Genomic DNA, 12,792 nt, shown 5'->3' with positions numbered 1-12,792 from the left:
AATGCATCATAGCCATGATGGTTCAGGAGAGCTACAGCCTAAGCAGCTACCGCCTAAGCTAAATGCTAGATAAAATAGAGATTTGTATTTAGCCCCATATGTAAATGAAAACCGTCACTTAAAGGAGTGGAGGAGGGCTGTAAACTGAAAGCCAGTAGAAATTATCAGAAGTAACTTCAGAATGTTTTGAAGCTACTTCAGATAACCTCTCCCTCCTTCAGTCCTTTTAAGTGATTACTTTCTTTACACAAGTTACTGCTTTACCTGGTATTTAGCTTAGGCTGTACCTGCTCCTCGGATCTGAGGAAGGGCACTTTGTACCTGAAACCTTGTCTAACACTTCTCCCAACTAATAAAATAACAAATAAAAGATTATCAGAAATCCTGCTTTTCTGAATTAACTTTAGTCTGTCTTCTGGAATCTTTCATAAGCACTGCTTTTCCCCACCCATTGAAACCCCATCCTGCCTATCTTTAAATAATTATTTAAAGATAACTCATTTGCTTGAGTCAAGAAAATGACTAGTTTGGGGGAATCAGGTGCTCTGCATCTCAAATGTGATGTCTGAGTTGTTTTGGATGAGGCACAAATGATGTATTAAAAATATTTAAAAAAATGAACAATTCTTGTTTTGCCAGGGGGTGTCTCTAACAGCTCAGAGAGCTGCTATTGTTGTTGGAGTGGAGCTGCCGGTTTACGATCTTGCCAAGAAGCATATAATCATGTCTGGATTCATGGGAGATACTGTGTATACTCACTTCCTGTAAGTTTGCAGGTAGAAGGATAGATGTTTCAAAGCATTTCACAGAGAGTAAATTACATATGATTAAAGTTGATGTTAGTGGCAGGTGAATGGCTAAATCCCTATGCATTGCTGTGGGATTTATCCCTTGATGTTTGACGGCTCGTATGTCTTAGAAACACTTTTGCTTTTGCAGATATTGGTTTGAAATTGGGGTTGTTTGGAAGGCTTAAAATAAAATGTATCTGCTAACTTAAAAATAACCCATTTAAATGTGTACCACCATCCAGTCTTTAACCTGTATGCATACCTGGTCTTTACCTGTGTTATGTGTTTGTTTTGTTTCTTTTGCTCCTTCCCCACCTCCACCACACTTAACTTTACTTTGGGGTGTGGAAAAATAATAGTTTGTTAATAGGAACACAGACACAATTTCTAGCTAGAATGTTATAAACATTTTTGTTCCATTGGGTGTTTATATACTGTAAAAACTTCGGGGGTTTTATACTAAAATTGTATATGAAATTGGCTTTCATTAGATCAAGCTTCACCTGTGGGTTAGCTGGAGCCCTTGCATCAAATCCAATTGATGTTGTGAGAACACGCATGATGAATCAGAGAAGCCTGAAAAATGGGACACAATCAGGCTACAAGGGCACTTTGGATTGCTTGTTACAAGTACGTATCATTTGCATAGTAAACAGTTGTATGCTAACTGGGTTCCCAGCACTGCATGGGAAAACTTGCATCTTTCCCAGTTGTAAGAATATACCAATATCTCCCCGTAATGCAAACAAGTATTTAAGATTTTGTTTGTGCAGGGGATGGCCAAGCAGGAGAAATAATGGGCCAAAAGTGAGGGGCCATTTTTAGTTGAGAACAGTATGTACAGTTTTCTTGACAATGAGCATGGAGATGCGCTTAAGATATCTGCCTTTAAAAATGCCTGACATGAAAAAGACTGGCGTTGGTGTCCATATTATCTGGTCTCTTGGAGTTCAGGTAGAAATTAAACTGTTGCTGTAAAAGCAGCTTAACTTTTTTCAAATTTCAAAAACAAGGGGATGGGTGGAGGTTTCTGAATAGGCAGATTTTTTTTTTTCCTTTTTGACTAGCTTTTCATTTTTTCATGTTTTTGATATTATCTGTTGCTTTACTTTGATTTAGCCTTTGCTGTTTTCAGTTGCAGGGCATTAAAATTTAAAATATATGAACTTTCAGAAATGTTGCTAAGCAAGTGTAGGGCAGTTTATTTATGTAGTAGAGAGCAGGCAGAGTTACAGTGGGGGTCTCTGTCTAGTCTGACAGCTGGAACTTTAAACTTTTTGATTACCAAAAACCATTTCTTTGGTATCAGCGAAGAGCTGGCTATGAGGAGTAAGATTAAAAAATATCAGTTTCCCCTGGAAGATTTTGAGGAGTGAAATCCAATGTCTTTTGGTTTGGATTGGATGGGCACCCTTTCATGGGAGACAGACTTTGTCCCTGCCTTCCAAACTGGATGCCCTAATCTGCAACATGACCAGTCTTGTTGGAGGAGCACTGTATGGCAGAACTCAGCATGTAAAAGATTAACTCTTAGACATCTCATTCAGTGGAAGGGCTTTGTATTGCCATTCTAGATTCTTATTAATATAGAATTTATTTTCCAGACATGGAAGAATGAAGGCTTTTTTGCTTTATATAAAGGATTCTGGCCAAATTGGTTAAGACTTGGTCCTTGGAATATTATTGTATCCTTTTTTTCAACAATGTTCAAAAATATTTTTTTTGCATCTTTTTTGGTGAGTAGTGGGCCTTCATAGGAGATATGGTGGACTAGTGAAATGTGCTTCATATAACATTCTGGTGTGTTTGACTGTATTTTTCTAACAGGAGTAATATTGGCATGTATTCATGTTCTCTAAGATTCTAAACACAAGGTGAAGTTTTAATATGGTTTGTCTCATCTGTTTTAAGCACTTTCATTTTCTTTAGCCTTCGATTTCCTATTTGTATGTTTTACTGGATTGGGATTTAGTTTATATATATGTGACCAGGTCAATCAGCAGTTTTGGAAATTATGCAATATAACTGTGGCAGTTTCCTGAATTAATGGAACTACAGATGGTCATAAAATCTTTTCGTACGTCTCTTTCTACTCTGCTGTACAACTTACACAGTATACCATTAGCCATCTGTTTTTCCTTCTGCTCTAATAGTTGACTAATGAATTCTTTATGAAGAGGCAGTTTTATTTTTCTCCTTTCTTTTTACAAACAACATTTATTTAGCAATATAGTTGCTTCCAGTGAAAGGTTAAGAGGCACAAGGGTCCAAGAGTATCTCTCCCAGTGTGGCTTCTAGCCTTTCATTAGTTGAATATCCAAAATGCTTGAGACAAAATTGGAGAAGTGCTTGATCATGTGAAGAGAAGAGCTTAGGGGTGAGGCCAGCATGCTCTGAAGCAAATTTTCCTTGTTCTGTGCCCTGGGTGCCAGAGGACACTGTAGCAGCTGCTAGAGGGAGTGACAGTTCACTACTATGTACAATATTTGAGGGCAGAATTGCAGATCAAAGCTTTATATATTTAAAATCAATTTAATGCAAAAGACATTATTCATAACAAATATTTTTAACAGAAAATGCTAATTATTCATCTTCCTTGACTAATTGCTCCAGTTCTTTGTGACATATGAACAGCTGAAGAAATTGGATTTCTGACAGATGCTAGATTGTCTGTTGCATCAAACTGTGCTTCTTTGGCATTTGAACTTAGGGCAATTTAAAAAATGCTCTTTAGTGTTTGCTTGCATCAGGCACCTAACATGTTGACGGGAAAAAGCAAGTGGATCATCATAATGTTGGACTGTCCAAAAAGGTCTCAAAAAAATGGTGGATGCTGTAATGTTACTTAACTAATATGTTAGAACCCAACCACCAGCTCTTGAGATTGAAACTAAACTTGATAGAATTCCTCTACAAGAGACACAAGTGCTCTAGGACATAAAATGCATGACAACTCATACATGTAAAAGCTTTTCTGGCTGCTTACATTGCACTTCTGGACAATAGGAAAATAGCTACAACAATGCTTCTCCAGAGGTAGGTATAGGTTTTGGAAGTACCAAGCTCTTTGGTCTTCTTCCTGAACTGGAGGTAGTAATATGGTCATAAATGGCTGATTGCAACTTCTTTTGAAATTTTGGATGCTTCTTAGTTCAGATGTTTCATGGTGAAAGGACATTTTTCGTAGTAATTCAGGCTATAATGAGTTGTATTCTCTGTAAACTGACACAAACCAAATATACTTTCAAAGTATACTTGTTAGGGGATTTAAATGTTGCAAAATACTTTGTCAAAAGCTAAATGTGCTTCTGGGTTGAAGACCTTCTGCCTGTTTCGGGAGTAACAAGGTTTAATTAAAAAAAACAAAACCTTGTTGCTAGGATTCGTCACAATTCTGTGTGGTTTAAGGAAATTCTGGCTTTTTTAAGATGTGACATTAGCATATAATATGGGGGATTTTTGCAGAAATTAGTCGGTAAATCTTAATCTGAGAAGTCAGTCTTTAGTTCCCCTTCTGCTTACTTTGCTGAGGGAATTCATTTTTTTTCACCCTTGTTCCACTGTGTGAAAGGAGTGATTACTTCCAGCAGTCATGGCTTCATGTGTCACTGGAAGGATGCATGCCACAGTTGGACAAGTGAGGAAACGCAGGTGCCAGTGTATGGAGAGCGTAGACTCAAAAGACAACTTAATGCAAATGCTACCTTCCTAAACGAGAATTACAGGAAAATTCTGTTCTTCACTGCTTTCATTCAGCAAAATAGGTCAAAGTTGTTGTTACACAAACATAATATTCAAGACAGTGGGAGTTGATTTCTAGGTAGGGTGTTTACCGTTGCCTTCAAACAGGCAACCAGTGCTGTCAAACTAAACACAATCTGTGTTCAGATTCCTGAAGAGACTCTTCAGTGTGTTTAGTCATAAACAGGGAGTGGTGAAGTGCAAGAGTGAGAAATGCCTCTTCTGTGCCTCCAGAAGATGGTAGTGTTGGGTCATTTATGTGCAGTTACTCATAGTGTGTGGATATCTCATCTGGAACCAGTCATCACAATAGGTGCTTAATCATACATTCCACTTAAAGCAATTGTTTGATTGTGGATTTCACTCTTACTAGTTCATTGTTAAAGTGGCTAAGTCTGAAAGCACAAAGTAGATATTTTTTTTAAATGCACAAGGCACTTTTCTTTTGAGAACATCCAGAGTTAGGATGATGTTGTTTTTTAAAGTATTTTTGAATATTTAAGGTAAAACTACGGTGCAAGTTCTGCTCATGTGCACTAATAGTTTTTCTTTACTGCTATTCGTACACATACACATCTTTCTAAAATATTTTTGTACCAAATGAAAAAAAAACAACAAAATTTGTATGTGTGTATGTATTTAAAGTGTTGTTAACCCTATGCATGCTGTCTTTAGATTGAACACGAGTAAAGAACATTATCCCTAAATTGAGGAGGGATAATTACTTGCAAATTCTGTATTACGAATGAAACCTAGGGATAGTTGCGGGTTGCTTAGGTATACGTTTAGTAAGCAGAAAATGCTGTTGCTATAAACTGGGCGCTGTAATTCATTTAGCTAAGCCAAAATGGTGTACCTTAAATATTATGGAAATATGGGCTAATTCAGTAAATTAAGAGTAAAGAATCTGTTGTAGGAGATCTGGCTTAAGATAACCTGTTTCCAGGTCTGAAAATGGATCTCTATGAATGTGTGGGGTACTAAGAAAATGTTGGACCTCCCAGTGCTAATAATCCAAAATTGATATCTGATTGCAGGAGATTCCTGTGGGAATATTGAAATCTAGATACTAATTTTAAATATTAAGAAGGCCCTCATGGTAAGGAAGAATACCATAATTAGTGGTTCTAAACCTTTTCTATACCATGATTTCACATTCAGCAAAGGTTTTGGGACCACAGTTCTGTCATGCTTTAAAGAAGAGAGTGTTTACAGTTTTTCACAGTGAGAATCTGTGTTGAATATTGGAACAATTGGCTTCAGTCTTGAATTATGTGAGGGCATTAAAATATATATAGATATTTGCAAGCAATGTCAGCTGTTCTTAAACAACTTATGTTAAAAGAAATGTCTCTTTTAAAAGTATAGAATTCCATACTTAAACATTTAACTTTGCTTTAAAAGTTATCACTGCTGTAATTGTACTTAGCTTACACATTTTTAGCACTGACGGAATGTCAGCAAAATTTAGAACCTGAGCTCCCTGCAGGAATGGTCTACTTGACTTTTTCTGGAATGTCTGAAAATAAACCCCCAAATGATCATGCCTGATATGCAGGATGATCAAGCTACCCTAGTTCTTTGTGCTGAAGTTACATTTGTGGACGTGTATATGCAAGTGCACTAACTTCAAATGGTATGCACTCAGCTGGCAAGAGGCATATATGCACTTAATAGGGCAGCTCGTCCTCCTGAAGGGTATGTGCAAATGTTTAAGTAAATAACCAAATCAGTTTTCTTCCATGCAAAAAGATCATTGTAGGAAGATCAGCATTGCATCAGGAAGATCAGCATTGCATCATTTCGGGTTCATGTTGTCATGTTTTGTGGAATACTGAACATGTATTATTCAGCCCACTTTTCAGCATTAATAGTTTCTTGTGCTAGTGAGGTTATTTATTGACATGGAATGTGAGAGGAAAAAGTGCCTTTCTTAAGGTTTTATTCTTTCAGTTACTTTTGTTGATGTCCTATTTGAATGGGAAAATGTATTTGTTGCAGTACAATAAAACGCTTGTGGAAAAATGATGCCTCCCTGTCTTAAATGGGTCATTTTACTTGGTTTCCTGCCACAGCAGAAATTACTGCTTAAAAACTATCTAGACCAGGGCCAGGCAAAATATGGCCCGTGGGTTGGATCTGGCTCACCAGGCCATTCTATCTGGCCTGCAAGGCCCCTAAAAATTTTAGAAAATTAACTATCATCTGCCCCTGGCTGCTTGTCAAAGATGACAAGGTGCCAGCTGCAGCAGGACCCAGGGGGAGCCAGCGGCAGGACCCAGCAGCCACAGCAGCAAGTCCTACCCAGCCCCACCTCCATGCCCCTCAGGCCCCAACTGAAAACCTTTACCTAACAGAGGCTTCTGGCTTGGTGACTCGGGGGCGGTTCCCCACCTTCATGCAACTTGGCTAAGAATGCTGGGGGGAGGGGAGGACCACTGGCGATCACCTTAGTCCTTGGGGCGGGGCTGGCTCCTGCTGCATCCTGTGGTCCTGGCAATGAAGCTGGGAACCACATGGTGCCAAAGCGGCCACCAGGGGGGCAGGGAGAAGCAACAGTGGGCAGGAAAACAAGGACATGATGGTTGCAGTGGTGGCAGGTGGGGAGCGAGCGGCAGTGGGCAGGAGCTCAGCAACAGCTGGGTGGGAGCTGGCTCTGCCCCTTTCCCTGCTGGTGCAGCCCGGTCCAGCTCCACAGAGCCCCTGCCAGCCCACATCCTACGCTCCTGGGTCCCTGCCAGCCATGGCCCCGGGGCACCAGCATGGGCCCTGTTCTCCTGTCCAGCTGTTGCTGCACTCCTGCCCGCTGCCACTCTTCTCCCCACCCCCTGCCTGCAGCCGCTGCAATCACCATTTTCCTGCTTTCCCAACCCTTTGCTGCCACTTTTCCCCAGGCCCCTAGCTGCTGGCCACTTTGGCACCATGTAGTTCCTGGCTGCGTCGCCGGACCGCAGGATGCAGCAAGCGCCGGCCCCTGCAATTCACAGCTGGGCGTGTGTGGTGCTGGCTGGGCTGGGCCAGCTCTTGCTGCATTTTGTGGACCCAACCATGCAGTGTGGTGCTGGAGCCAGCTGGCTGGGGAGATGTGGGGAGGAAGGTAGGGAAGCGGCAAGAAAAGGGCAGTGGTGGTAGACGGGGGTGGGGAAAGTGGCAGTGATTGGGTGGGTGGGAATACAGAACCTGTGCTGGTGCCAGGGGCAGGAGCACTAGTAGGGGCTTGGCCTGCTGCAGGCCCTGAGTGCCCTGAGGCCTCACAGCCTGGTGCTGCTGGTGGCAGGGGCTATGGGCACCACCTCCCCATGTACACCCCACACCCCGTCACACACCCTAGCCATCCTCCCCTTCCACACATGACACAACCCTCCCCAGCCACCCTCCCCAATACACTGCCCTCCACAAACCCCATTGCTGGCCTGACACAGCTCGGCTTTTAGCCAGGGAGTAAAGTTCATGTTCCCTGCCCCTCTGCTGTGTGGTTCCATAGGACACTAAATCACACGCAGTCTAATCCAGTTAACTACAGAGAATGGGAAAGCTGAAGAGTAAAATGCAAAAAAGGAAAATAGAAAACAAATATCAGTCCTTGGCTGCAGCAAAATGGTGAATTCATTGCAAAAAAGGATCATATAAAATAGCAACATTACGAGTATGGAATTAGTCCCAAGCTCCTTCCAAAGAATACTTCTGCAGTCTAGCCTTCCTGCAGCTGTATTTTTTGTATTTTTCACAGACTCGGGCAGGCCTCCTTACATCAGTTCATATTGTTAACGTTTCCAAGAATTTCCCCTAAATGAAAATTTAAATCTTTTTTTTCATGTGAGAACACCTCAGTGATGCAAAATTCTATACCAAGGGGTAAATTTTGATGCCTATTTATGGTAGCATGAAATAGGCATTACCCAGGAGGGAAGGTGTTAATAGGCCTATGGGGAGCAACCTTTTGAGCAGGCATGTCACAGATTAGGCCTGCACCCTCCCCAAATGCCACTCTGATCCACTTCCCCTGCCAGATCTGCTCTGCTTTTTGTTCCCAGTCCAGGTTGCTGCTATGTTATGGCAGGTTGGCCACTTCTGTTACAGACAATTAGGACATGTCTACATATTGCCGGATGGTGACATTGCTGTGGAAGTTCCTTTTGGAAGTACTAGAGCATGGCACAGTATGGGTAGTTACTACACTATGCGCACAGCACACGAGTAGATTTCGCTGCTACATTGCCATAGTGGCATGCTATATATACCTGGGGTGTGTGCCACTATGGTGACATAGCTGGCAATCACGTATAGACATATGTGATCACTATGTTGCTGTAGTGTGCTGTATGGAGACGTAGCGCATCGCTATGTCCCTGTGTGCCCTTAGGGTAAGAAAGCTAGTATTATGGTAACTACAATGTATTGGTAGCTGACAACTCCATGAAAACTTCAGTTTGGCCTAAATTGTAACAAGCTATCTATCTTGCCTAAACAAAGCTAATTAGTCATAACTTCTAGAAATGAATATTTGGGCACTTAATTAACATATGCAGAAATGCTTAAGAAACCATCCCTGGATCTTACAGCTGCACCTCCTGAAATGTAATATATCTCATCCAATGTACCAAATGCCCTGATGGAAAATATGTAGGAGAGACCAAACAACAACTGCGCACCAGAATGAACGCACACCGGAAATCTATCAAAGACAGAAATACCCAATTACCGGTGGGGGCACATTTCTCACAGGAGGGCCACTCTCTCTCCAATCTCTCAGTCCTGATCCTCAAGGGAAACTTACACAACACTTCCCAGAGACGAGCCTATGAACTCCATTTCATCAACCTCCTGGATACTAGAGATCATGGACTAAACATAGACATTAGATTTTTGATACATTATAACCTGCCTGGCAACTGACTCCCCAGCCCAGCCGCTGGCTTCTTTACTTTTCATTCCATCCAGGAAGAGCACACACCAACTGCTGAAACTTCCTTAGCCTGACGAAGGGTTTTTGAACCCGAAAGCTTGCTTAATAACTATTCTCCAACTATTTGGGTTGATCTAATAAAAGATATCAAATTCACCCAAGGAACCTTGTCTGCCTAAGAAACCATTGTTTTCAAAAACATATTTTGAATTTGTTTCAATCAATCCTACCCTTATATAAAGTGGCATGGTTCTTAAGTTTACATTGAGCATACTGGTGGTGTGTGTGCTTCTGAAATTATGACAATAGCAGAAGTACCTCGTAAGAGAAATCAGGGTTTTTTTTAATTGAAATAAGAACCAACTGGGGGGCTAGCCCAGCCTAACCAAATTGTCCAGCCTTGTTAACCATGTAAGTAGTAGATTTTCTTTGTGAAGCACTACAGGAAACATCACATTCACTCAAGGAAGTTTGTTGTTCTAGAAACTGCTGCAGGAAAGAGCTGAAGTTTCTGTTTTTTTGTTGCCTTTCTTACATTAGTATGGAACCCAGTTCGGAGCCAGAAGGAATGAGCTGAGGTTGTTTTTGTTTTGATGCTTAAGCAAGTAGAGAACCTGAGATGTGAAAATAAGGGCCCTGCTACACATTCAAATAAAAGCTGGCTAGAAACCAACTGTAGAGCTCTTACACACTTTCAAGCACAAACTTTATAGCTAGTTGTCTCTTTTATTGCTGGACAGTGATTTTTTTCATGTGATAATCACTATGCATGCATGGCCAGTCTAAATCTATTGTGCCATTCACCAGTTAACTGTGTCACATAACTAAAGTGTAGCAGGGGCCTAAGGAACATTTAGCAAAACAGCACAGAACAAGATGCTGCATCCTTTGGTAACAGGCATTACTCAACTGACTATAAAGCAGCTCCTTATGTCATGGGATAAGTTAGTGTAAGTAGGCTGCGTACACAAGAGTGCAGATGTTTGTTTCCCTGGGGACAAGTAGTAGCAGCACACCTTGTGCTTCTGCTACTTGTCCCCAGGGAATGCCTGTGCTACCTGCCCTCTGGTGCACAGCAGGTTACCCGAGATGGGGTAGGGGAGGCTGGGGCCAGCAACTGTGTTGGCCCCAGCAGCCTTACCTGGGGTCCTGGGGGCTTCAGGGAGGTGCAGCTGTGGTGCTCCTGCAGCTGGAAGCCTGGCTGACAGCTGGAGCATGGCTCTGGTTGGCCAGGCTCCAGTTTTGGATGGTGTGCACTGCCTCCACGTGCACTGCCCCACTTTTTTCTGGAGATCCTGGGGTCAAAAAACCCCCCCACACTGCAAGGTAGCAGTGCAGGGAATGCCTGCATATGCGGTACGTTGCACTGCAGACGGGTATGCAGTGCCACCTACCGCACATCCACACTCGTCTGGATGTGGCTGTAAAGGCACTGGGATTATGTGCTTGGGAGCAACTTGGAGCAGCAAACGTCATGGCTGGATGAAGCCATCCAGAGGGACACGCCGTGATGCAGCTGCACACAAACAGACCACATTGATTTCTAGGCCCCCTGCTACATGTTACATAGAGAGACAATGAACTGGTGAATAGCATGATGAATTTAGACCAGCCACATAAGCAAAGTGATTATAGCCCAGGATGACACTCCAGCTATAAAGCTGGTGCTTGGAAACGTGTAGCAGCTCTATAGCTGGCTTCTGGCCAGCTTTCATTTGAACCAGGAGCAACACCACAGGAGACGTGAGATCTCTGGGAAGAGGGATGCTCAGTTAAGGGCTGGCTTGAGGTCGCTTCCCTAGGGAGCCTGGGATTTGAGTGGGCTGCGTTGCAGCCTTGAGAGAAGTTCCCTTGAGAGAAGTGCTGCTGGCGGTGCCTGCAGGTGTTTGCAACTCGCCACCCCCCTTCACTGCTGACACTGCCACTGGTGTCTGCAGGCGATTGCCGCTGGCCACTGCTGGCGGTGCCTGCAAGTGGTCACCACTTACCACCCCCCACCTTACCGCTGACACCGCCGGTGGCATCTGTGGTTGGTCGCCAATTGCCGCTGGCCACTGCCATCGCTGCCGGTGGTGTCTGTGGTTGGTTGCCGACCACTGGTCAGTGCTTGCCACCTTCGCCCCCTCTGCTGCCACTGCCGCAGCCGCCTGCAGGAGCTCCCTGCTCGCCACTGCCACGACTGACGCCTGCCAGCAGCCGCTGCCCCCCACACCGCAACCTCTGGGGGTACGCGTCATTCATGTCTTAAATATGAAATGATCATGCTCGAAGCTCAAAATTATCACATTTTCTGAAAAACTATTGTTCACTGAAAAGATATGCAAATAAGCTTGCAAATCAGTCATCTCATTTACTTTATATTACTCATTGTAACTCACCAGTGACTGAGAGAACTGGGTCACCAAAGTTGAAGCTTTTTAGTGTCAAGTAGTCATAAGCAGGGATTCTAGTTTTCTCTGATAAAAAATCCCAAATTTTCAGCTATAACCCCCCGCCCCCAAAAATCTACATCTGTCCATGATTAAAATGTAACACCACTTACATATATATATTAGTAATGTTCCATTTTTCATTTAAATCATGGGAAAATGTGGATGTTGGGCTATTTTTTTATACCCAAAATTTTAGATCTTTTTTCCTTTTAATCAGATTAAAGTAGGATCCCTTGTCCTAAGGAAGCACTGGCAGCAAACCCAAACCTCAGTTAAGTCTCCCTGAGAGTGATTTGGCTTTTGATGCATCAGTGAGCCGCCTCCAAAATGACGGTACGTTTTGAACACTTCGACTGTTATTGATCGTACATCGTGCAAGGGTTGACATGATCGTGCAAACACAACCATTAATGTACACGGGGCAACACACCGCGTAGGGAAGGCAGGGCGGCCTGCACCCCACAGGGCAGCTCCCCCCACGTGGCAGCCGCCGCCACCACCGCTCACTGGCCCTGGCCGTGCCTTGCCCCGTGTGTGCCCGCGCAGGCACAGTAGCTCCTAAGCGGCAGAGGGCACTGTCCGACTTGTAGCTCTCAGGCCCGGCGGGCCCCTGAGTAGTCCCAACATCCGGGGCCCTCTTTCCTCCAGCCTTGCCTCGCTCTGAGGGCAGCTCCCCCCACGTGGCAGCCGCCGCCACCACCGCTCACTGGCCCTGGCCGTGCCTTGCCCCGTGTGTGCCCGCGCAGGCACAGTAGCTCCTAAGCGGCAGAGGGCACTGTCCGACTTGTAGCTCTCAGGCCCGGCGGGCCCCTGAGTAGTCCCAACATCCGGGGCCCTCTTTCCTCCAGCCTTGCCTCGCTCTGACGTCATCAGGGAGCGACACCCAGGCGGCGCCAATCACTTCCGTGGAGCAGGGGTGGCC

At 43.8% G+C, this 12,792-nt stretch overlaps 1 protein-coding gene across 2 annotated transcripts in view; it reads left to right on the top strand.

Annotated features, from left to right (window-relative positions):
- The window catches only part of SLC25A30 (solute carrier family 25 member 30), a 21,276-nt gene extending 16,152 nt beyond the window's left edge, over positions 1-5,124 (top strand). For both annotated transcript variants that reach the window (XM_025214725.1, XM_025214724.1), the window contains exons 7-10: positions 640-764; positions 1,283-1,421; positions 2,396-2,476; positions 3,405-5,124. In XM_025214725.1, the coding sequence (XP_025070510.1) occupies positions 640-764; positions 1,283-1,421; positions 2,396-2,476; positions 3,405-3,446 (387 nt within the window). In that variant the 3' untranslated portion in view covers positions 3,447-5,124. The remainder of the gene's footprint in view (positions 1-639; positions 765-1,282; positions 1,422-2,395; positions 2,477-3,404) is intronic.
- Positions 5,125-12,792: the final 7,668 nt, after the last annotated feature.

Source organism: Alligator sinensis, unplaced genomic scaffold, assembly GCF_000455745.1.
Source record: "Alligator sinensis unplaced genomic scaffold, ASM45574v1 scaffold1219_1, whole genome shotgun sequence".
Classification (NCBI taxonomy): Eukaryota; Metazoa; Chordata; order Crocodylia; family Alligatoridae; genus Alligator; species Alligator sinensis.
This window is presented reverse-complemented; position numbering and strand designations above follow the sequence as displayed.